This window comes from Neophocaena asiaeorientalis, unplaced genomic scaffold, assembly GCF_003031525.2.
Source record: "Neophocaena asiaeorientalis asiaeorientalis breed wild unplaced genomic scaffold, Neophocaena_asiaeorientalis_V1.1 scaffold698, whole genome shotgun sequence".
Lineage (NCBI taxonomy): Eukaryota > Metazoa > Chordata > Mammalia > Artiodactyla > Phocoenidae > Neophocaena > Neophocaena asiaeorientalis.
The window spans coordinates 2,626,002-2,651,581 of NW_020171993.1; the positions used below are offsets into that span (position 1 = coordinate 2,626,002).

The following is a 25,580-nucleotide window of genomic DNA, read 5'->3' on the forward strand; positions in this document are numbered from 1 at the left end:
CCTTGGGAAGGGTAGTTTCATTAAACTGGTGGAAGTGGAAGTTTAATTGAAAATGATTAAGGAGTGAGTAACTCAGGTAGTGGAGAAAAAGAGTAGAGAATTGAAAAGTGTAATAGAGTTAAGAAAAAAGTTTGAAGGACAGACAGTATTGAGGGAAGCAGAATAAGTAGATTTTTAACTTGTCTGTTATGCTTAATTTAGTAGACGTTAACAAGTGATTTTAGATATACTTTTGTTATATTGACATCATTTCTTTTAATTTTAACAGAAAAATGTACCACAGTTATATATGTCAGTATAAAGATGTTTTAAAGCAATACCAACAAAAATACTCAGAAACACCTCTTTCACATGAATATTATGAGAAGAAAAGAGAACATGAAGAAATTCAAAACAGAGTGTTGGCATGTACTGAACAACTAAAAATGAATGAAACTATTTTTATGGAATTTTTAGGTATTAATGGTTTTGTTACATACTGTTTTAATAACATTATTTTTGTAATAAAAATATAATAAATCAGTCTAAAATATGACTTTGTTTTTCAGTGCCTGCTCCCTTTCCATCACTTACCAGTTGGACATTACATATGTATCCACAGTAGTATTTCTACTTAGAATTTTTATTGGATAAGTATTATTTCTGTATTTTAATTGTTATTGCATTTCCTTATGAGAATCACATTGATTTGGTATTTTGTTTAATTAAAAAATTTAGAGATTACTTTAAAGATCATTTGGGATTAGTTTTCATACATGTGCATGTCATCAGAAGCAAGAAATTTAAATGCCAATAAGTGGTATATGTATCTGTCTTTAAGTGGCATATCTTATCACCCAAACCAATGAAAAAGTCATCCTGCTCTGTCTTACCAAAGAGTTCCAATTAAATCAATTGATTATTACTTGTTAAGATGGAAGATGGTAAGGAGGTGAGTCACAATTCATTGGGTACCTACTTTGTGCCAGGCAATACTCAAGAAGATACAGAACTTTCTTATAAGGAGCTCACAGTTTAGTAGAGGAAACAGACATGTAAACAAGTAATACAGTGGCATTGTATTAGATGCTTAAGTAATTCTTAATTGGTCTAAGTCTCATCTGTTTGTCAAGGAGACCTTCCCTGATGATGAACTTGGAACTTTAATCCTCTTCCAACCTCCACAATCCTTCATATGCTTTCCTATCAGATTATAACTCCACTGTTTGTACTAAGTCTTCTTTATCCCTGCATTCTACCTTGCTTCATTCTACTTCATCCCAAATCATCCTTTTAACTCCTTTGCTGCTTGCTCTCTCCATGTTTGGGTTTTAGCTTATTCTGTACTTAGTTGTTCATTTGCTGCCCATCTGTGTTTAGGAAGAGGCAGAGGTTGGTAGATGCATAAGGCACAGCAGGGGTTTAGGGAGTTGGATGTAGAAACGGATGAGACATAAGATTACATGACATGACGAGGTGATGGAGGTAGGGAGAATTGAAGATTAGGATTTAAATGCCTGTATCTGAAATTTTAAATTGATACTTTTGATAACAGCATAGCATTATAAATAATGTTCATCTGAAATTTCATGTGCTAGCATATAAATCATAAGTTTTAGCGAAATAGGAAAGGTCTGATAAAGATTTTCTCTGGAATTCTTGTTCATTGACACTTTTATTCATTTTTAAATTCTCCTAAATGGATTGTAGAGTAACTTAGGAAATGGTAGTAGCTAATAACCATGCAGGGTGTCTATTAACAGCTGAGAAATTCTCTACTTGAAATTGGGTATAAATCCAGTTCAAGCAGAAAGTTCAGATAGAAGATGCAGCTCTCTTTTGAGTTCTGCAGGGTGCACTGATGGACCTTAAACAGCAAGAAAAGGAAAATTGAGTGGATTTTTAATGTTAACTTTGGAACAAATAAATTATAGAAACACAAGATGTTAAGTTTGGACCTGAATTGATTATGTTCATCATGCCAAATGACATGATAAAGTTGGGTAAAAACCAAAAGTAAAAAAACCACCCTGTGAAAATATTTAACTGAAAGAAAAAATCCTGACACATATTTTTGAAGAAATGTTATTTTTAAGCTAAATATATAACATAGGTGAACAATAAATTGTCAGTTTGCCAAATGTTTGTTCTAGTCTTACAACTATTTTCAGATATTGTTATTAATATTGCTTATATGGTACATATACAAATAATGTTACATAATACTAATTATTTTTATATAGTGTATGTAAGTGTGAAAGTTACTTGTATAACATAGTTCCTTAACATAAAAGGGTTAATTTGAGATGTAAAACACAAGATACTCTTAAACATGCCAACAAATTTTCCAAAAGATCATATGAATTGAAGAAAGAAGTAGATGATGTGGAAATAGAAATTAATTATTTAAACCAGGTATTAATTTTGTTATATGTTTCTAATATATGTGTTAATGTATAAGTGTAATGGTGTGTTAGATGAATGTCTAAGAAGAGCTGTTTCTGAAGAGCCTCGATATGGAGAAAAGCTTATAATAATTTATTTGCCTCAGATTACCATTGAAGCCAAAATGTGTTTTAGGTATTGAGTGTATTCAGCTCTGAGTTTTGGGGAATAGTTTAACTTTCTTTGGGTGCTAAGGAAAGAAGATAGGAAGGAACAAGATGGAGCTTAATAATAGGTATTTAAAGGCATTAGCAGAGCTTACAACAGTGTTGTCAAAAAAGAGAACAAGGCAGTAAATAATTTAAAAGACTTAATCTAGAAAATTTATGACTATAATCTTTATAAAGCTAGTTTAGCCTTTAAGATTGATGGTGCATGATATCTTCATGAATACATTTTTAGTATTGTATTGAAATGTGGCTTTCATTGATGGATATGAGAACCCATCAAAGTCACTTCCAAATCTTGAAAAAAAGTTGAATAGCTGATTTTCTAAATTTTCTGAAAACTGTGTAAAGATGGTATATTTATCATTCCTAGGCATGAGATTCCAAGTAGTATTAATATCATTTTAGTAATGAGAAGAAAGTGGATGCTACTTTCTTTAAAATATATGGTAACTACATCTCTATGTAGGTAATCAGTGTCTACTTTGCTTCTGACTGTCCTTTTTAAAAAAGAAGATGAAAGTTCATTGAAATCTAATAGGTTTGCTAATGGAGTTGTAAGAAAAAAGGAGTATGATTTATTGTTAATTTTGACTCTTTTCACTAAAAGATTGCTAATACTACCAAAAATATGTCTTGTGATTATGTAGAAAAAATCATATTCATTAGTTAAGATAAACCATATGTTTATCCTTAATGCTTTGCAGGTAATTATTTTGTTTTGCTTTATCATTTTTCCTTTTAGCAGATTGCAAGACTTTATGAAATGAAGAATCTTTCAGAAACTCGGGAAGAAAAAAATAAAAATATAGAAAAGAGAAAGGAATCGAAAGAAAGGTATAAGTAAACTTTAAAATGGGATTTTATATGAACAGTTATTCTGCATTTAGAATTTGATTACATATTCTAGCCCAAGCCACTAATATTTACATAGTATCTATAAACATTTATTGTACAGGCTGTTTTCTATTCATTTCTTACAAAAAATATTAATTTATACCTTTAAATATTATGGACTAATATTCAAAATTGCTTATTATTTAGTAAGGTAAAGGATAATGTGTAGAGAGAAATAGGGTAGCAGCAGCCCATTTGCTGTTCTGTAACCTGTCAGTTGTACATTTCACCCAGTTTTCCATTATGGGTCACCAAAAGGAGTAAAACGAGGAAAAATGATGGGAACAGCAATGTATTTGCCTTTTTATCATCCTGTCACCAGCTTGACCAGCTCTCCTTTGCCACAGAGAGTGAAGATGAATCAAAATGTTACTGAATCTGTGGCATCATATGTTTCCTTGTCTTTCATCCTAATGGTGATAAAATAGACATCAGTGGTGGAGGCACTTAAAAAGAAAAGATTGATTTTGTCTGTTATTGTGTGACAGAAAAATAGATGTATTACTGTTGCTGTTTTTGATAAACTTTCTACTTTTTCTCTTTCTGCCTATACCCTTTTAAAATCTTAAATTCCTCTTCTCAGGCTATATTGCTCTTAATCTGATTTTTCAACACATTCTTCTCCCAAGTTAATTTCCCTTATCTTATTTCCTTGGCTCTGTTATTTTTATTGATTTCCCCACTCCCACGTCTCACATCCATGGTAATGTGTCTTTAATTTTATAATGAAATTGATTAGAAAAATACAGAAATGTACAGAATTTCACTTTATTGATAACTTTTTAATATAAAAATTCTCTGTTGAGAGAAACTTATATAACTTTAGTTATTTTTACTTATATTTTGATAGTTATTATCAAATAATACCAGTATTTAAATTATTATTTAACTATCAATAATATAAATTATTTCTCTAATTTAGGAAAAATTCAATGAAATTATTCTTCCAGTAAAATACTTAAGAGATCCATTTATGATTGTAATATTGCTTTAATGATGTCTGTGTTCATGCTAGTTTATTTTTTTCTGAATAAATCTTTTTAAAATTTGAAGTAGTACTTCAAAATCTAAAGCATGCTATTTGCAAATACAGTTTTGGTTTAAAATGTTTTACACAGGTTTAGAAAGTCTTTTAAAATGATTATGTTTTAAAAATGAGGGTGTGGTACATTGAGAAGAGCACTGGACTTAATCAGGAAAAGTGTATTTTAGTTGTGACACTAGTAAGTAATTTAATAATATTGGGCAGGTTTGTTAAATTCTCTGGAACTTCTTTTCATTATCTGCAAATTGAGGAGTTTTAACTATATAATATCTAAGTATCTTTTCTAGCTTTAAAATATGTTAATTTTTTACTTAGCTAATATTTATAATTCACTCTTTAGAATTTTTGAAAAAGATGAACAGCATGTACTTATGTTGAATAAAACTCCTCAAAGCAGTCAATTATTTCTTCCATATGAATCTCAGAAATTAGTCAAACAAATGAAGATGCATCCTTCAGAACCAAGAGTTAAAGGTACAGTATCTGTTTATTATTCAAAAACTTAGTTTTCTTTGAAAACACATAAAAGAAGAAATAGAAAGGAGCAACTTTAGTTATCATTTGGTGTAAGCAAGAGCAAACAATACTGGAGACCTATAGACTCAGTAAAGTGCCACTTTGATTTTTTCTGAGAGCAAACAAGATGTGCCTTCTATACATAACATTTTTCTCTTTGAGAAAGAAATCACTCATACCATATTTTTTTAAAAAGTGTTTCAGCCTGGTTTCCAGCTGTCAGGGGAGGATGAATAATTATATATTTTTCATTTGAGAGGTTGTATTATCAGTATGTATGATTAAAGTGGGTGGCAGACTTGTGATAATGATATTTATGACTTAGTCACTGAGATATTTGAATGTTTCATTCAATGGATAGATTAACTACATTGTGTTAGGTTAACTGTATTGGCTGTTTTAGTCCCCCAGTCATTAATATCACCACTCTTTGTTCTTTGGTTCCCCATTATAAAGATGTAGTCCCATTATAAAGATGTAGTTTTGTCAGCTGTTTTTTTATTTTATTTCCCCCCCCCCTTTTTTTTTTTTTTTTTTCGGTATGCGGGCCTCTCACTGTTGTGGCCTCTCCCGTTGAGGAGCACAGGCTCCGGACGCGCAGTCTCAGCGGCCATGGCTCACGGGCCCAGCCGCTCCGCAGCATGTGGGATCCTCCCGGACCAGGGCACGAACCCGTGTCCCCTGCATCAGCAGGCGGACTCTCAACCACTGCGCCACCAGGGAAGCCCTGTCAGCTGTTTTTTTAAATTTAATTTAATTAATTTATTTTTGTCAGCTGTTTTTCATTTTACATTCATGGTTATTGTAATAGCTATTATATATTGAGGAATTAAGAATATGTAGTGATTCATAATTCTTTATTTTAATTTAAATTAAATATTAATGTAACTTGATTTTTTAAAATTACAAGATTAGGTTAAATATTGGGCATGCTATTTGATTCTATTTCTGGAATTGATTTGAAGTAGTACCATTTAATAACCTAGATAAAAAAGAAGAAAGTTCTGTGAAGCAGTCAAAACTTGCCAGTATTGACTTCAGACAAAAAGAAAGTGATACTCAGGTAGGTATTTCTTTTTTAATAGTACAAATTAAGTGCTTGCATTAAATGAGATAGTGAATATATTGCATTTAGGACGTGTGTGTGTGTGTGTGTGTGTGTGTGTGTGTGTGTGTGTGTTATAAATATATTAAAGTAGCCATTAGTTCAATCTCAGGATCTAAAAGACTTAAAAGAGTTTCAATATGGCAGCCTGAGCACATACTGTAGCCTTCTCCCTTACTTCTAAAAATAAAACATATTTGAAAATACCAATCTCTGTACCCAGTACACCAAAAACGGTAAGACATTTCTAAAGGAATTGTATTGAAGAGGGAAATTGTGGCACCATCTCCACAATGTCATCATTTCTCAAGCTCCATTGGTGTTTCCTTTCCCTGCTATCCTTAACGCTAAGCTTTCACCTCAAGGTTATTTCATGGTCAGAAGCTAACCATTACAACTTGTCATCATATCTTCCTTCTAGGCAGGAAAGAAGAAGGGGAGAAAGGCTAGTTGAGTCAGCCTCATTTTAGGGATCTTATATGGAAGCTTCTTAAACAATTTATGTTAATGTTTCATTGGCCAGAACTTTGTAACATGGCTACCTCTATCTGCAGAAAGGTTAAGAAATATGATGGGTTTTTTGTTTGTTTGCTTTTAAAATCACAACACAAAGGAAATGTAGATTTTGGATAGGATAGAAAACTGGCAGTTTCTGTCATAAGAACAAATCAAATAGATGAAAAATAAATAAGGATGTAGAGGATCTGAGTAGCACAATTAGCAAACTTTTTACCCAACATACACAGAATTCAGTTAAATTTTGTTTGCAGTATTCACCAAAATTGACTATTTACTAGAACAAAAAGGATATCTCAACCAATTCTAAAAACCTGCTATCTTCACTAACCACAGCATAAAAAAATACAAGTTAAACGAAAACATACCCCTCTCCTCAAAAAACTATTTGGCTGAGAAAAAAGAAATTCACATACTTTGAAATTACTTCTGGGTTATAGAAGAAATCAAAATAGAATTTAAAAACTACTTAAAAGAATACTATAAACCCAAACCTGTGAAAAGTAGCCAAATTGGTCCTCAGAGAGACATTTATATTTGAAAACAAATATACTAGAAAATAAGAAAGATTAAAATTAGCTGAACTTTAAGTATGAAAAGTTGCACCCAAAGTATGAAAAGCTTAACTCAAAATACAGAAATAAAATAATAAATGCAAAGAAAGTAGAAATTAATGAAATTTAGAAGTTGGGTTAATTAATATAGCCAAAAGCTAATAAGTTTCAGCAAGTGTAGAGAAAAAAGAGACTACCCCCCCAACAAAAGAAAATAATAAAGGGGGAAAAGTGCATATCTCTACACTTATGTAAGACATCTTTTCTAAGTCCTAAAAGGATACTATACAACTATATACCCATAAATTTGAAAATTTAGGTAAGATGGACAGGTTTTTAGCACAATATAAATTGCTAAATAGACTGAAAAAGAAAAACATAAATAGATCAATAACTTAGAAGAAACTGATGTAAGTGAAACGGAAGTGTATATAAATACCTATTTCCCTCTTTTCTCCTTTATTTCCCTCCCTTTTCCCTCCACCACACATGCCCTTCAGAACACGCCAGACTCAATTTTTCATCTGAATTCTACCAAACTGTTAAGGATTAGATCAGAGTTTCTCAATAGTGGCACTGTTGACATTTTGGGTCAGATAATTCTTTGTTGTGGGGTCGTCTTGTGACCCACTAGAGTCCAATAGCACCTCATCCCCAAATTATGACAATCAAAAATATCTCCAGACATTGTCAAATGTCTCCTAAGAGGCAAAATTGGCCCCAGTTGAGAACCATTGGATTAAATAATCTTTTTATACAAACAATTCCAGAGTATAAAAAGAGTCGGAAACTATCCAACAAGTTATAAATGAATAATCCATTAGATAGCAAGGACAAGGATAGTGAAAGAAAAGAAAAATTATGGTACATAAGTCTCAAGAATGAACATAGATGTAAAAATCCTAAATAAGTTACTAGCAAAGCAAATTTTGCAATGTAACATTGAAAGAGTAATATATTATGATTAACCTTGGTTTTCCCAAAGAATACAATGATTGTTCAGCATTAAGAAAAATCTAACAATATGATTTCCTATATTAATAGATTAATAAATAATTTTAAATAAAGATTTTTAAAAGAATGTTAGGGAGACTCTTACTACCAGATATTAAAATGTTTATTTTTTTATTTTTTAATTAATTAATTTTTAAATAAATTATTTATTTTTGGCTGCGTTGGGTCTTCGTTGCTGCGCGAGGGCTTTCTCTAGTTGGAGCGAGCGGGGGCTACTCTTCATTGCGGTGTGCAGGCTTCTCGTTGCAGTGGCTTCTCTTGTTGTGGAGCACGGGCTGTAGGCGCACAGGCTTCAGTAGTTGTGGCACGTGGGCTCAGTAGTTGTGGCTCATGGGCTCTAGAGCACAAGCTCAGTAGTTGTGGCACACGGGCTTAGTTGCTCTGCGGCATGTGGGATCTTCCCGGACCAGGGCTTGAACCCGTGTCCCCTGCATTGGCAGGCAGATTCTTAACCACTGCGCCACCAGGGAAGTTGTAAAATGTTTATTTTTAAGCTTTCATTACTGAGATATAATTCACATATAAAATTGATTGTTTTAAAGTGTACGATTCAGTGGTTTTTAGTATGTTCACAAGATAGTGTAACCATCATCACTGTAATTTCAGAACATTTTCATCATCCCCAAACATTTTTAAACATTATCAAAATGCAGTTATTATAACAGTGTGGTACAATAAAAGACAAATTGATCAATGGAGTATATCAAAATAAAAAAGCTTTTGTATGGTGAAAGACACTAACAGAGTTAAAAGAGCAACAGAATTGTCACTTAGGGGATTGGTATCTGTAATGTATAATATACAAAGAAATACATAATAATTCTTAAAAATTAATTTAAAAAACTATAAAAATGGTCAGAGGATAAGTCAGCTTACATAAAAGGAAAGACTAAGGGTCACTAAACATAACAAGATGCCTGACCTCAGGAGAACAGGGAAATGCAAATTAAACCAATGAGATACCTGGTTTCACCTGTCAGATTTGCACACATTAAAACATTTGATAATGTCTAGTGAAGTCAACTCCAGTGGGAGTATAATTTGGGACAACTGCTTTAGAGGACTGGTTCACAGTACTCATTAAAAATAAAAACGCACATACTCAGCAATTTCACTTCTTGGCACCTACTCTAAACAATTACTTGAAATACTTGTACAAATACTTGTACCAGGAAGAATATACAAACATGTATATTGTTTAAAACATACATCAAGGGCTTCCCTGGTGATGCAGTGGTTGAGAGTCTGCCTGCTGATGCAGGGGACACGGGTTTGTGCCCTGGTCCGGGAAGATCCCACATGTCGCGGAGCGGCTGGACCCGAGAGCCATGGCCGCTGAGCCTGCGTGTCCAGAGCCTTTGCTCCGCCACGGAAGAGGCCACAAGAGGCCCGCATACCGCAAAAAAAAAACTAAACAAAAAAACATACATCAAAACTGTAACAACACTTGTTCTTTAAGGGCCAAGTGTTCTTTGAGGAACAAGGTCTTTTTCTTATGATCTAAAGGCATATAAGATGACAGAATTAAGACCAGTGGCTGTTATAACAAATATAAATGGATAAACTTTCCTATTAAAGGTATTTTAATTTCAGGTCAAATAAGAAAAATCAGTGACTCTTCAAAATGAGTGACTCAGGGAAAATGAAAGACTTGAAACAGACAATACAAACATTAGTAAAGTAGTGATTTAAATATTAGTATTAGTGCTTTGTGACCACCTAGAGGGGTGGGATAGGGAGGGTGATATTAAATAAAATTAAAGTTAAAAATGAAATACCAGCTTTGTCATACATATCATACATATTTTAAAAAGAAAGTTTCAGGCTTTAATCTTTTAACCTACTGTTTTCCTTTCCTATAGTCAATTTGTGAGATTATAGGGGATGGAGAGACACAGACATCAGGTTATTAGTTGAGAAAATGGTAAGATTCACTTGATTAATCATGAATAAGGAAGAAAAATTTTAAAGTTTACCTTAAATGAAGAAATACTATCAGGCATAGTTATTATACTTCTCAAAAACATCAAATTCCTTGAGAGTTAAACCTTTTTTGTTTCCCAGTGTTTGACTTAATGTTTTGTATGTAGTTGTTTCATTTAATTTAATGTTTTGTTTGTAGTTGTTGATGTTGATAATAACAGTGAGGATGAGGAAGATGACAGTGTTCTTGGAGAGCCCTGAGTATCCATGGCAAGCAAAACATTTTATTGTTTTGTGTAGTCAATTCTTTTTTTTTTTCCGGTACGCGGGCCTCTCAGTGCTGTGGCCTCTCCCGCTGCGGAGCGCAGGCTCCGGATGCGCAGGCTCAGCGGCCATGGCTCACGGACCCAGCCGCTCCGCGGCATGTGGGATCTTCCCAGACCGGGGCACGAACCCGTGTCCCCTGCATCGGCAGGCGGACTCCCAACCACTGCGCCACCAGGGAAGCCCTGTGTAGTCAATTCTAATGCTTAATTTCTTTTGTTCAGGTATTGAATGACTCTGCTGTGAATAACCATTCAAAGTGTTCACATGTTACGGCTTCTAAAAGTTCACAAAATTTTATGCAGTTCAGGTAACCTTTAAAAATAAGAAAATGCTTTAATTTCTGAAATAATTTATCAGCTCAGTAAATAATATAAAAATTTTGTTTATTGTATTTTAGATTGTTAACTCCACCAAAACAATCAGATTGCAATCAATGGTTGGAAAAGGGAGATACAGGTATTTGCTGTTTATATTTTTCCTAAGAAATGGGAGTAACAAGTTATATCAGGTTTTTATACTAGTCAAATAAATTATTTGTATTGATTGCATCTCTGGTTAACTGACCATGCATGCCTGGTTTTTAAATACATTTTTCTTAAATATAAACCAAATACATTTTATTGTAGAAAATTTGGAAAATGGAGAAAAATATAAAAGAAACAAAAATGTGACCACCCAGATAGAACTGACACTACATAATACTGTTGTATATTCTTATATTTTTTTTCTATGCATATCTGTGTTTTGTTCTTTTAGTTTATTCCTCCAAATTTGAAGCATACTATGTATATTATTTTGTATCCTTTTCTTTCCACTTGATGTACTGTTAAGGATATTTTTCCATGCCATTAAATAGATTTTATTTGTGATGACTTATAATAGGTCTTTGCATCGGTATGCTGTAATTTATTTAGCCATTCTCTCACAGTGAAAATTTTATTTCCAGGTTTTTTGCTCTTATAAATAACGCTACTATATTCTTTTATATAAATATTTTATTATCTTGGATTATTTTCTTTGAATAAAATCATAGAAAGGTCACAGAATATATATGTATGAGTTTATTATCCTAGAATCAACTAGCTATTGGAACTTTGATGCACCCTTGAGAGACAGAGACTCATTCTCTGTCTCTATGTATATATGTGTATGTATATGTATACATGTATGTATATATAAAATATATATCATAAAGACACATAGATATGTATATATATATATTTTTTGGTAGCCCAATAACGCATAGTAATTATTCATTAGGCTATATAAAAGTCTTTACCTCTTCTTGTCTATAGCATGTGGATTACTGACTTATTTTGAAATTTAAAAAATGGCTCATTCTGGCAGTGTAGTTTTCTTCAAATATATGCACATTCAGAATGATCATATAATATACTATGAGTCTATTCCTCTCACTCTCAATATAGGATTCAACCAAGACAATATGCTTATTTAATGCAGATGGATAGTCTTCCTGCTTTCTTCTGGAGAAAAGAATTATATCTTATCTGCCCAGGTGATATATTTCACCTGTTTATAATCCTCTATATATGCTAAGCTGACAGAGTGTTAGACAAGGGAGGAACAGATAATCTCTAGGAACAATATACCCCCTAATACAGATATATGGGGAAATGCATGTATCTGGCATAGTCCTAGTTGCCATTGAGCATGTATGGTGAGGCTTCACATGCAAGAAGGCATATAATTATCTTCCAAGAAGAAAAGACTCTTCAACAATCTCCAACCCTATCTTTTGAAGAAGTTAATATGTTGTGAAAATAGTAGTGTGACTGAACTCAAGAGACAAAACTATAAAGCATTCAGATGACCAAATAGGGAAACATTTATTCAAGATAGGAAAGAATTTGTTAAAAAGAATTAAAAAGCCCAATCATAAAAGAAAAATTGATAAATTTGGCTATATTAAAATTAAGAATTTCTATTCATCAAAAGACACTATGAAAAGAATGGGAGGCAAGAGAATATATTTCCAATACATAAAACTGTCAAAGGACTAGTTTCCAAAAATGTATTAAAAACTTCTACAAACCAAGAATAAAAATATGGACAACCCAGTAAGAAATATGTGCAAAATAAATGAATAGGCACTTCAAATAGAGAAACTTTTGTGGCAGATAAACTTGAAAAGATGTTCAACAAATCAGGAAACAAAAATAAACCCACAATGAGATATTATACACCCATCAGATGAGCAAAATTCAGAAAGTCTGACAATACTAGATGTTGATGAGAATGTAGGACAGTTAGAACTCTCATAACTATTGGTAGGGACTGTCATTTATAAATGAAATATATTGTCATATAACTAAATTATAATTGGAACTAGTAATTTTGTCTGGTGAAATCGAATGATTTCCTAGGATAGCTCAGGATGGCTAGCTGCCACAACAAAAATTGGTGAATAGTTTCAAAACTAAAGTTTGGAAAATAGTTTAACATCTGGTAAAATGAAAGATACACTACCCTATATTTTGTAATTCCACTCCTAGGTATATACCTAGAGAAATACAAGTACATATATACAAGTATATATATAGAAGAATATTAACAACATTGTTTGTAATAGCCTCAAAGCAGAAGCACCCCAAATGTCCATTTGCAATAGAATGGATAGATAGATATATTGTGTTTGTACAATGGAATACATCTGTAAAAGGAAGCAAACTATGTCTATATGCAACAATACATAATGAATCTCATAAGTGTATACTAAACAAAAAATCATGACAAATGTATTATTATTTCATCATATAACATTTTAAAACAGGAAAAAAAACTATATTGCTCAGGTGATAAAACTGTATAAAGCAAATCAGGGTATTGATTATTACAGAAGTCAGGTTGGTGTTTACCGATGAGGAGGAAGATATGTGGAATATGGGGCCTTATGGAGAACTCATAATGTTCTATTTCTTTACCTAGGTGGTGCTTACATGGGGTGTTCTCTTTATAATTTCGTTCGTTAAACTGTTCATATAGGTTTTATTCTCTTTATGTATTGGGTTGAACTATCTAAAATCTCCATTTTTAAAAAAAATTTTATTTATTTATTTTATTTTTGGCTGTGTTGGGTCTTCGTTTCTGTGCGAGGGCTTTCTCTAGTTGTGGCCAGCGGGGGCCACTCTTCATCGCGGTGCACGGGCCTCTCACTGTCGCGGCCTCTCTTGTTGCGGAGCACAAGCTCCAGGTGCACAGGCTCAGTAGTTGTGGCTCACGGGCCTAGTTGTTCCGCGGCATGTGGGACCTTCCCAGACCAGGGCTCGAACCCGTGTCCCCTGCATTGGCAGGCAGAGCCTCAACCACTGCGCCACCAGGGAAGCCCTAAAATTTCCATTTTTATAGACCCAGAATAGTTAAATATTGGCAATTTCATATGGTTTGGCTAATATGTTTTATTTACAATTAAATTACAAACAGAAAATATATTTTGTTCTCATATAACAAACAGATACTGAGTGTGGAGATAAAGAGACGGTAAAACAATTGAGAGAATCAAAATGTACTTCACAAGTAAGTCAAATGTTTGGTTTCTAATTTCTAAGCAAAATATTACAATTTAAAGTATTCTGTTTCCATTTTAATTTCAATTTGGTATAATGAAGATTATTTATGTGAGGTCTAGATCTTATTAGTTTGGTAATCAAGTTGCTGTGATGTTACAAATTCTATCCCTTGGAGGAGTTATAGATTTAAAAATGAAGCCACAAAAAGTTTACATGAAAATTTACACAAAAAATTGTCATTAATAATTGACTATATATAATTGCTACCACAACAACTGAATCATAACTGAAGAAAACAATTTTGTTTGGTAAGATTGAATTATTTGCCCAGGCTGCCACAAAAGTATCTTCAAAATATTTTTTAATAGTGGAAAGCTTTAGTGATGATAGGTGTAGGCAAGGTACCGTAGCTACTAAGGGATAAGACAGGAAAAACAAGAGTAGTATTCTGCTGTAAAGAAATACAGGTAAAAAGCACATTTTCATTTTTTTGCTGGAGGGACCCAAACTGTTTCCGTAATGGGATTTGGTAACAAAACATTTGAGAAATCATATTCCTAAGCCTACAAAATGATATAAAGGAAAATTAGTATTCAAGTTCTCAATCTTTGCAGGGAAAGTAGTATAATGAATTTATTAGGGCAAAAAACATAAGAAGTGAGAGCAAGATTGCTCTTTTCTTTCAAGGGGATATCGTATACAAATCTTGACCCAGAGCATGATGTGGAAATTTTAAAAGAAAAATCATTCCTAACCATTTTTCTTCATCAGTCTGAGTATGTCCTGGTTATGAGTTACTTTTTCAGGTAGGGGTAGGTGAGATAGAGCTGGGAAGAAAAGAAAAATTGGAAAATCAAAAATAATTATTTTCCTGTTTTTTGAACAGATATATTTTGATATCACTTTCACCAATTATTCTTATTTTACTTATTTTGTCTATGAAATGATAACATCGTATGTTAATAGGATGTTTTTAACCTCATATTTTTACATATATGAGTTTATTAATGCAATAACATTCATTTTTATAGTTTTCTGTTACTTTGAATTTGCAGGTTACATATGCTGAACATTTGGGGAAGCCAATAGAAAGTAATAGTGATGAAGTAGAAGAAAGGGCTGAGATTTTTCCACGAACTCCTGAAATTCCTTTATTTTTAAGGACTCCTGAAGCTGTGAGAACACCTGACTCTGTGGAGAAATTACCTAAAACCCCCTCATTTGAAATGTAAGATTTTAATTAGTAATTATAATGAAAGAATCTACATATTGAGTTATGTAAGTAATTGATAGGAATAGTAAAATGCCTAATACCTGTAACTTTTAAAAGTTTTTATTATGGAATATTTCAAATATACAAAGGAGAGAGAGAGAGTAAGTATAATGAACTCTCATGTACCTATCACTCTGTTGGAACAGTTATAAACATTCTGCCATCTCGTTTCATAGATCCTCTTCCCCATTTTCCCTGAAACATTTAGCTGAAGGTGGACTAGATCATGAGTACTTATCAAGTTCAATAGTATAAGATTTAAGATTTTCAGAAGAATAAAAAAATGTATGGAAAAATTTTAACTGTCAAGCTAAAAAGTTACTATCACATTTGGTAGGTTGTGTACATCATTGAATAATGTTCCAGCAGTCATTTTTCCTTAATGTTATAGTGTCTAAAACAAGAGTTACCATTCTTTTAAGTGACCTTAGTAGGCATAAATATCTGTAACATCATTATTTAACTTTGGAAAATACAGATTTGTAGTTTACAGCCAAGAAAATAGTGCTGCATTCAAGCTCTCTGTTTAGTTCAATCTTTTCTTAAATCTGAACCCTGAGATTCTTCTAAAATATATGTCAAACAGATTTCACTTCATCAGGAATCTCTCACCTGTGTTCTACTCTGTTTTTTAAGTTGCTACTAAGATTTTTATATATGAATGTCATGCTGTTGACTCAAACACAGCATGTTCAAAGTGGAACTCATCATCAAATCTGAGAACTGTAAAAGTATGTGTCAGTCGTATACTAAAACCTCTCTTTATGGATGAGAAAATCAATCTGTAAAGTGACTCATTAATGGTCATGGAGAGAGTTATAGAAGTATCTTCAGACTTCTATTATTTAACACGCACTTAATAACACTATGTGTAAGCATTTAATAAATATTGCTCCTTTCATATTCACAACGGCTTTATGAGATGTAAGTACATTATTATCCTTATTTTATAGATGAGGAAATAAAATCACAGGTGATACAACTCATTGGTGACAGAGTTGAGATTTAAACCTAGGCAGTTCTGCCTCCAGAATTCATGTTTTAACCACGTGTTATATACTGTCTTGTCTAATTATTTTTCCCAAATCATTTTATAACTTAACTCCCTTATGAAGCAATCTGTCATGGCTGGCTTCTCATTAAGACTAAAATTTTGTGACTGCTTTCAAGATCTTGGGGACAGTATAGCATCAGGCTTAAGAGCTTAGACTTTGAATCTTTGTTGCTACATTCAAATCCCAACTCTGGCACTTACATTCTTTTGAGCAAATCATTTAATCTTCCTAAGCTTCAAAATCCTCTTCTCTGAAATGGAGGTGATAATAATGGTAGCTATCTCATAGGGTTATTGTGAGGAATAAGTAAATTAATGATAATGAAAATACATAGAATAGAGCCTGACAGTATACTCTTAGTAGGAATTCTTTATTATCATTTCATAATTGATTATTCTACTTCAGTTAATATTATTCTCCACCCAAAACCATAGGTTTTTTTCTCCATAGGTTTGTCACTTCAATAACTACTTCCTCCCTTTTCCTGCTATGCTAACTCTTACCTCTATGCCATTTATGGTGCTTACCAGTCTGCAATATTTAATAATATGTATTTAACATTTTGATGATTTCTTATTTCTCTGTATCAGAAATAGAAACACAGCTACTGAATGTCAAACACAAAAGGAATCCCCTGGATTTTCTTTTCTTATGAGTTATACTTCTAGATCTCCTGGATTGAATTTATTTGATTCTTCTGTATTTGATTCAGAAATCTCATCACATCAGGTAATATGAGAAGCTAAAGTTTTATTTCTAAAAAAATTGTACACTGAAACCTCAAAAAGTTTAATTCTTTAATACTAAACTTCCTTGGAGCACAGTACAAAACAGAGGCAATTTATTTTATTTAAAAAAATTTTTTATTGACGTATAGTTGATTCACAATGTTGTGTTCATTTCTGCTGTACAGCAAAGTGAGTCAGTTATATATATATTTATATATATATATATATTCTTTTTCATATTCTTTTCCATTATGGTTCGCCACAGGATATTGAATGTAGTTCCCTGTGCTGGACAGTCAGAACTTGTTGTTTATCCATCCTATATACAAAGTCTGCCTTTGCTAATCCTAGACTCCCAATCCTTCCCTCCCCTCCTGCCTCCTTGGCAACCACAAGTCCGTTCTCTATATCTGTGAGTCTGTTTTTGTTTTTAGGTATGTTGACTTGTGTCAGAGTTTAGATTCCACATGTAAGTGATATCATATGGTATTTATATTTCTCTTTCTGACTTCGCTTAGTATGATAATTTCTAGGTTCATCCATGTTGCTGCAACATGGCATCATTTCATTCTTTTTAATGACTGAGTAGTATTCCATTGTATATATATATATATATATATATATATATATATATATATGCCGCATCTTCTTTATCCATTCATCTGTCGATAGACATTTAGGTTGTTTCCACGTCTTGGCTATTATAAGTAGTGCTGCTGTGAACACAGGGGTGTATGTATTTTTTAGAATTATAATTTTGTCTGGATATATGTCCAGGACTGGGATTGCTGGATCGTATGACAACTCTATTTTTAGTTTTTTGAGGAACCTCCATACTGTTTTCCATTGTGGCTGCACCAATTTACATTCCCACCAACAGTGTAGGAGGGTTCCCTTTTCTCCACAGCCTCTCCAGCATTTGTAATTTGTCAACTTTTAAATTATGGCCACTCTGACTGGTGTGAGGTGGTATCTCATTGTACTTTTGATTTGCATTTCTCTAATGATTAGCGATATTAAGCATCTTTTCGTGTGCCTATTGGCCATCTGTATGTCTTCTTTGGAGAAATGTCTGTTTAATTCTTCTGCCCATTTTTTGATTGGCTTGTTTGTTTTGTTGTTGTTGTTGAGTTGTATGAGCTGTTTGTATGTTTTGGAAATTAAGCCCTGTTGGTCACATCATTTGCAAATATTTTCTCCCAATCTGTAGGTTGTCTTTTTGTTTTGTTTAAGGTTTCTTTTGCTGTGCAAAAGCTTGTAAGTTTGATTAGGTTCTATTTGTTTATTTTTGCTTTTATTTCTATTACATTGGGAGGCTGACCTAAGAAAACATTGGTATGATTTATGTCAGAGAATGTTTTGCCTATGTTCTCTTCTAGGAGTTTTATGGTGTTTTGTTTTATATTTAAGTCTTTAAGCCATTTTGAGTTTATTTTTGTGTATGGCATGAAGGTGTGTTCTAACTTCGTTGATTTACATGTAGCTCTCCAACTTTCCCAATACCACTTGCAGAGGCAATTTTTAAAAGATTCTGAGTATTGATAGCATAACAACGTTCCCCCATTATCTTTATGTTTTCAACCTCAGGTGGCTCAAATTGACATCAGTTCATAAAACAGAATCTCAGGATAGCAATGATTTAAATTGCAGTTAAAGGCAGTTTAAAAATTAATTTGGCTTTGTAATTCTAAACAAACTTCATATATTCTCAGTGTGAAAAAATTTTCAGGTAGGTAGTTGGTCTTTTCAACTACATGTGTATGTAGAAACAAAAATTGACAGGATTAAAGGGAGAAATAGACAAAAACACAAACTTAGTTGGAGGTTTTTAATACTCCTTTCTCAGCAATTGGTAGAATTAGGCAACACAATCAAGAAAGATCTCATATAAAATCTGAACAACCCATCGACCCCCTTGACCTAACAGACATTTATAGAATACCACATCTCACAACTGCAGCATATTTATTCTTTTCAAGCACTGATGGTACATTCACCAAGATAGACCATATTCTGGGCCATTAAATGGCTCCTAATAAATTTAAAAGGATAGAAATTATACGGAGTATGTTATCTGATCATAATGGAATTAAATTAGAAATCAATAAGATAGTAGGAAAGTCCTAAATATTTAGGCCATGGATCAAAGAAGAAATTAGAAAAGATTTTGAAATGAATGGTTATGAAAATTCAGCATATCAGAAACTGTAGGTTGCTGCCAAAACGAGAGCAAAATAACTTTAAATAATTTAATTAACCATTTAAATAATTAAATTAATAGAAAAGAAGAAAGGTCTGTAAGCGGTGACCTAAAGTTCCACCTTGAAAAGCTAAAAAAAGAAGAAAGTAGACCCAAAGTAAGTAGAATGAAAAACTACGAAGGATAAGAAGTCAATGAAATAGAAAACAAACAATAGAGAAAATTAGCAAAGCCAGAGTTGGTTGTTTGAAAAAAATTGACAAAATTTATAAACTTACTAGATTGACAAATAAAAAGATAAGATTTACCTATATTAGGAATGAAGGAGAGGATATTATTATGGCTCCTACTGATTTTAATAATAAGAGAATAGTATGAAATAGAAGACTGATAAGGGGGAACTTCACTTTTACATATTAAAATATCCTATAAGCGTAGAGCAATCAAAATAGTGTGGTAAAGGTACAAGGATTGATTGATTGATCAATGGCATGGGAAATGTCTTGAAATAAAAGAATTTAGAATGCAATATAGATAGGACCACAAATTAGTGGGGATAAATTAAGCATTTGTCTTACACTGTACACCAATAGATATTATAGATGCATTACATTTTAAAATGTTAACCATAAAATATTTCAGAAGAAATATAGGTGAATATTTACCAGATCTTAAGAGAAGGAAGTATCCTCTAAGCATAAAAACAGTGGAAGAAGAGCCAAAAGAAAATAAAGAGGGTTTTGGTTTGGTTACATACAAAATTTTATATGTTAAAAAAATTTAAAGGCAAAATGATAATGTGTTATAAAATATTTGCAATAATATCACGAACAGTTAAGGTCTTTATTATATAAAGAGCTTATATGTACCAGCAAGAAAATTACTGCCTCAATAGAGTTATGGACAGAGTCTATTTGGTGAATAGATAATTCACCGAAAAAGAAATTCAAGTGCCTTATAAAATCTCTGGGAAAATCAGCTTTCCTTATTAATTGTCAAAGAAGTATAAATCTGTGCATAATAGTATATATTCAAGTGTGATTTATATTAGAAAAAAATAGAAACAACCTAAATGTTTTAAACAAAAGCATGATTGAAACTATATTGTATGTCCATATTAGAGGAATAATAAAATGCCATAAAATAAGGTTTTGGAAGAATAGTTATGTGGAAAAATGCTCATAATGCAATCTTAAGAGGAAAAAAAAGAGGACAGAAAACTATGTTTCATGATCCCATTTTTTGAAAACCCTGTTTTACAGAGAAAATGGACTCTTTTGGCAGCAAAACTTTATTTGAACTGACATGAAGCTGTAATACTTTGTATTATTTTTATAGTCAGGAAAGCAGTAACAACAACCTGATTTGTAAAAGGCCTTCAGAATAAAACAAAGTTAATTAGAATTTTAGGTTATATTAATATTCCAAAGTAGGAAGTATCCTTGGTATAATATATATATATATAGCCTATTAATATTTTATCTATTGCCAGAGTCAAATCAATAAACCTTATTTTAATATAAGTCAATGATAGTTTTGAAGATAGATCTCTTTTTAATTACAATAATGCACTATAAAGAATGTTGCAATTTTGTCTACTCTAATTATGCTTATTAGACGAACTAGGCTTTAGAGTCTAATATAAATGCTATGCCTACTGTTCTACTGATTTCATGAGTAATATTTAATGGAAATTTTTTTTCAGTTTCATGAACATTATTCTGCAGAAAATTTAAATCTTCTCTCATCACAACAAGAAATTGGTAAGTGATTTGAAGTTTGCTATATATAAAACCATGTTAACTTTCACCATTTGTGTTTAGTTTGTCTCTGATTTTCTTAGGCACTCAGTTTATTCTTTAAAAATATCCGTTACTTCTGCACCATTCACTAATTATTATTATTATTTTTTAGCAATTTAGCTTCTTCTCTCACTACTGTACCAAAACTTGCTTTTTCCAATATTACTAATGACTTACTAATTATCAAACATTATGAGTATTTTATTTTTATTATCATATTCGGTCACTTTGCAGCATTTGATATTGTTGACTATTCCCATCTCCCTTCTGGAGTTTTTGGATTTTGTCTTGTTTCGCTGGGGCTTACTTTTTATTGGACCTTCTTTCTTCATTTATCCGTTGATTAGTTCATTTATTCAACATATAAAAATAAATGTATTTATATATAGTATATTTTATATCAGGTACCGCTTCTGGCTCTGGTGATACAATAGTGGACAAGAATGCAAAATTCTCATAGGGTTTATGTTCTAGTGGGATAAACTGAAAATAGACAATGATTATATGTAAGGTAATGCACTAAAAAACAGTTGATATGGATTTGAATTGGCAGTCAGACTCACTGTCACAATTTTTAGTCTTAGATTTACTTAACTTTATAGAAAGATACAGGATAGGAGATAACAGCATGTACAGCGTCTTTATCTTATTGAGAGGCCCACCAGCAACCCAAATAATAAGCTTTCTTTTGCTACCTCGTCTACATGGGATATGTAAAGCTGCTAGGACAAAAGGCATGATGCAGGTAAATCACCTTGACACACAAAAGCTGCAGCCTTGGTTTCCCACCTGAGAGCTAGGAAGGACTGTATACCAAGTCACAGGTCCTCTAATTCAGGTGTAGTCCCACCCAGTAGACTAGTCAAACACATCATTATACATTTACCTTAATTCTTATTTTCTAAGAAAACAGTGCTGTGAGGAGTCAGGCTCCAAGGTCATTCTTCCAGGTGGGCCTGGATCAGCACAGGCCTGATGTTAACTCTACCCACTTATGGGGTTAAATATTATGAAGAAAACTAAAGCAGAGTAAGGGAAATAGGGAGTATTTGGATTGGGAAGATAGTTGCTGTGTTCCAAGGGAATCAGAGAAGGCATCACTAAAAGGCAGCATTTGAGCAGAGACCTGAAGGAGGTGCAGGTACAAGCTACTGGGATAACTGTTCTAGGCAGAGGGTTCAAAGGCCTTGAGATGGGAGTGTGCTCAGCATGTTCATTGAACAGCAGCTTAATTGATATGATTGGAATCAAATAAGGAAGGAAAAACTGGTAAGAAATTAAATCAGAGGAGTTGGAGGGAGAGCAAACCATAGGGGACACTTAGACCATTTAAGGACTTTGGGGTGTTTTTTTTCTGTTTGAGATGGGAAGCTATTGGAGAGTTTTCAGCAAGGACTGAAATGATCTGACAGGTTTTAAAAGAATTGTTTGGCTCCTATACGGAGAACAGACCATATGGAAACATGGGGGAGATCAGGGAGATTGATCAGGGAGCTATTGAAATAGTACAGGTGAGAACTGATAATAGTGCAGATGATGTCAGTGGAAGTGGTGAGAAAGATCAGATTTTGGTTATTAAGTTTTCTGAAGGTAGAGTTGTAAGGATCTGCTTATGGACTGGATGTAAGAATTAAGAGAAAGAAGGATGATGCCAAGATTTTGACCTGAATAATTTTAAGAATGGAATTAACATCTGTTGAAATATAGAAGGCTGTAGAAGTTAATTTGAAATTGACAGGAGTTTAATTTTAGAAGTGTTATCACTGAAAAGCCTATATTAGATATCTGAGTGAAAGTAAGTAGGAAATTTTATATATGAACCTGGAATTCATTGGGGTGAGACATAAATTTTGGAATTGTCATAAATGGTTATTAAATGCCTCAAGACCAGAATGAATCCAGCAATTGTAGACATTCTTAAAATGCGACTATCTAAAATATTAAATCTATTTACATTCTCCCCTTTGACACTCTCATTTGACACTCATTCACTTCAGCATTTTCAAATATTATAATACATATCTTCCCTCCCTGACTTCTCCTAACTCTCTTAAACTCCTGGACCTTACTTTTCTTAGTCTCCCCCCACGTTTTACTGAGATAAAATTGTCATACACCACTGTATAAATTTAAGGTGTGTTACACAATGGTTTGAAGTACTTATATTGTGAAATGATTCCTGCAGTAAGTTTAGTTAGCATTTATCATCAAATATAGATACAATTAAAAATTTTTTTTCTTCTTTGTTATGAGAACTTTTAGGATTTAATCCCTTAACAATTTTCATATGTATAACACAGTAATGTTAACTATGGCATCATGTTTTACATTACATCCCTAGTACTTATTTGTCTTATAACTGGAAGTTTGTACCTTTTGACCACCTTCTCCCAATTTCCCCTCTCCATACCCTCACCTCTGGTAACCACAAATCTGATCTCTTTTTCTGGGAGTTTGGTTTCTTTCTTTTCTAATTTTTTAGTTTCTACTTATAAGTGAGATCATACAGGTCTGACTTATTTCACTTAGCATAATGCCCTCAAGGTCCATCCATGTGGTTGTAAATGACAGGATTTTCTCCTTTTTTATGGCTGAATAATATTTGTATATGCATGTATACATATTTAGATATCTCACAACTTCTTTATCCATTCATCCATCATTTCACACACAGGTTATTTCCATATCTTGGTTATTATAAATAATGCTGCTATGAACATAGGGGTGCAGATATCTTTTCAAGTTAGTGTTTCATTTCTTTTGGATATATTCCCAGAAGTGGAATTGCTGGATCATATAGTGGTTCTATTTTTAATTTTTTGAGGAACTTCCATACTGTTTTCCATGGTGGTTTTAGCAGTCTATAATCCCACCAGTAGTGCACAAGAGTTCCTTTTTCTTTTCTTTTTTTAAATTTTATTTATTTATTTATTTTTGGCTGTGTTGGGTCTTCGTTTCTGTGCGAGGGCTTTCTCTAGTTGCGGCAAGTGGGGGCCACTCTTTATCGCAGTGCGTGGGCCTCTCACTGTCGCGGCCTCTCTTGTTGCAGAGCACAAGCTCCAGACAAGCAGGCTCAGTAGTTGTGGCTCATGGGCGTAGTTGCTCTGCAACATGTGGGACCTTCCCAGAACAGGGCTTGAACCTGTGTCCCCCACACCTGCAGGCAGACTCTCAACCACTGCGCCACCAGGGAAGCCCAAGAGTTCCTTTTTCTGTACATCCTCTCCAACATTTTTTATTTCTTGTCTTTTTGATGATGGTCATTCTAACAGGTATGAGAAGATATCTCATTGTGTTTCTGTTGTTGTTTTTTTCTTTTTTCTTTTTGGCTGCACTAGGTCTTCGTTGATGCATGCAGGCTTTCTCTAGTTGTGGCAAGCGGGGGCTATTTGTTGTGGTGTGCGGGCTTCTCATTGCAGTGGTTTTTCTTGTTGTGGAACATGGGCTCTAGGTGCGTGGGCTTCAGTAGTTGTGGCCCATGGGTTCAGTAGTCGTGGTGCGCAGGCTCTAGAGTGCATGGGCTTCGGTAGTTGTGGTGCACAGGCTTAGTTGCCCCACAGCATGTGAGATCTTCCTGGACGAGAGATCAAACCCATGTCCCCTGCATTGACAGGCGGATTCTTAACCACTGGACCACCAGGGAAGTCCCTCATTGTGTTTTTAATTTGCATTTTCCTAGTGACTAGTGACGTTGAGCATCTTTTCATGTACCTGTTGGCCATTTGTAAAATTATTTGTTTGTTTGCTGTTGTGTTGTATAAGTTCTTTATATATTTTGGATGTTAACCCTTTATTGGATATATGGTTTACAAGTATATTTTCCCATTTTGTAAGTTGTCTTTTCACATTGTTGATTGTTTCTTTTGTTGTGCAGAAGCTTCTCAGTTTGATGCAATCCCATTTATTTTTCATTCTGTTGCTTGTGCTTTAGGTGTCATATCCAATATTGTTGCCAAGACTCATATCAAGGATCTTTTTTCCTATATTTTCTTCTAGGAGTTTCATGGTGTCAGGTCTTACATTTAAGTCTTTACTCTGTTTTGAGTTAATTTTTGTGAGTGATGTAAGGTAGTGGGTCTAGTTTCATTCTTTTACATATGAATATCCTATTTTCCCAGCACCATTTATTGAAGAGACTATCTTTTCTCCATTGAGTATTCTTGGCTCCCCTGTCAAATATCAGTTAATTGTGTGTGCTTGGGTTTATTTCTGGGCTCTCAGTTCTGGTCCATTGATCTATTTGTCTGTTTTTATATCAGTACCATTCTGTTTTGATTACTGTAGCTTGAAATCAGGAGTGTGATACCTCCCTCCTTGTTCTTTCTCAGGATTGCTTTGGCTTTTCTTTTGTGGTTCCATATAAATTTTTGGATTTTTTTTCTACTTCTGTAAAAAATGTCATTAGAATCTTTGTAGAGATCATCCTGAATTCAATAGATGGCTTTTGGTAGTATTGGCATTTTAGCTATATTAATTCTTCCAATCTGTGAACATGGGATACCTTTCC

General features: G+C 33.2%; 1 protein-coding gene across 1 annotated transcript in view; it reads left to right on the forward strand.

Annotated features, from left to right (window-relative positions):
* CUNH14orf39 (chromosome unknown C14orf39 homolog) overlaps window positions 1-25,580 on the forward strand; it is an 87,796-nt gene that overhangs the window by 22,965 nt on the left and 39,251 nt on the right. The window contains exons 5-19 of the mRNA XM_024748301.1: window positions 269-456; window positions 549-591; window positions 2,274-2,394; window positions 3,337-3,428; window positions 4,874-5,007; window positions 6,036-6,112; window positions 10,710-10,795; window positions 10,886-10,944; window positions 13,961-14,022; window positions 15,071-15,243; window positions 16,644-16,649; window positions 16,934-17,072; window positions 20,977-21,034; window positions 21,676-21,818; window positions 22,486-22,663. Of these exons, the coding sequence (XP_024604069.1) occupies window positions 269-456; window positions 549-591; window positions 2,274-2,394; window positions 3,337-3,428; window positions 4,874-5,007; window positions 6,036-6,112; window positions 10,710-10,795; window positions 10,886-10,944; window positions 13,961-14,022; window positions 15,071-15,243; window positions 16,644-16,649; window positions 16,934-17,072; window positions 20,977-21,034; window positions 21,676-21,818; window positions 22,486-22,663 (1,559 nt within the window). The remainder of the gene's footprint in view (window positions 1-268; window positions 457-548; window positions 592-2,273; window positions 2,395-3,336; window positions 3,429-4,873; window positions 5,008-6,035; window positions 6,113-10,709; window positions 10,796-10,885; window positions 10,945-13,960; window positions 14,023-15,070; window positions 15,244-16,643; window positions 16,650-16,933; window positions 17,073-20,976; window positions 21,035-21,675; window positions 21,819-22,485; window positions 22,664-25,580) is intronic.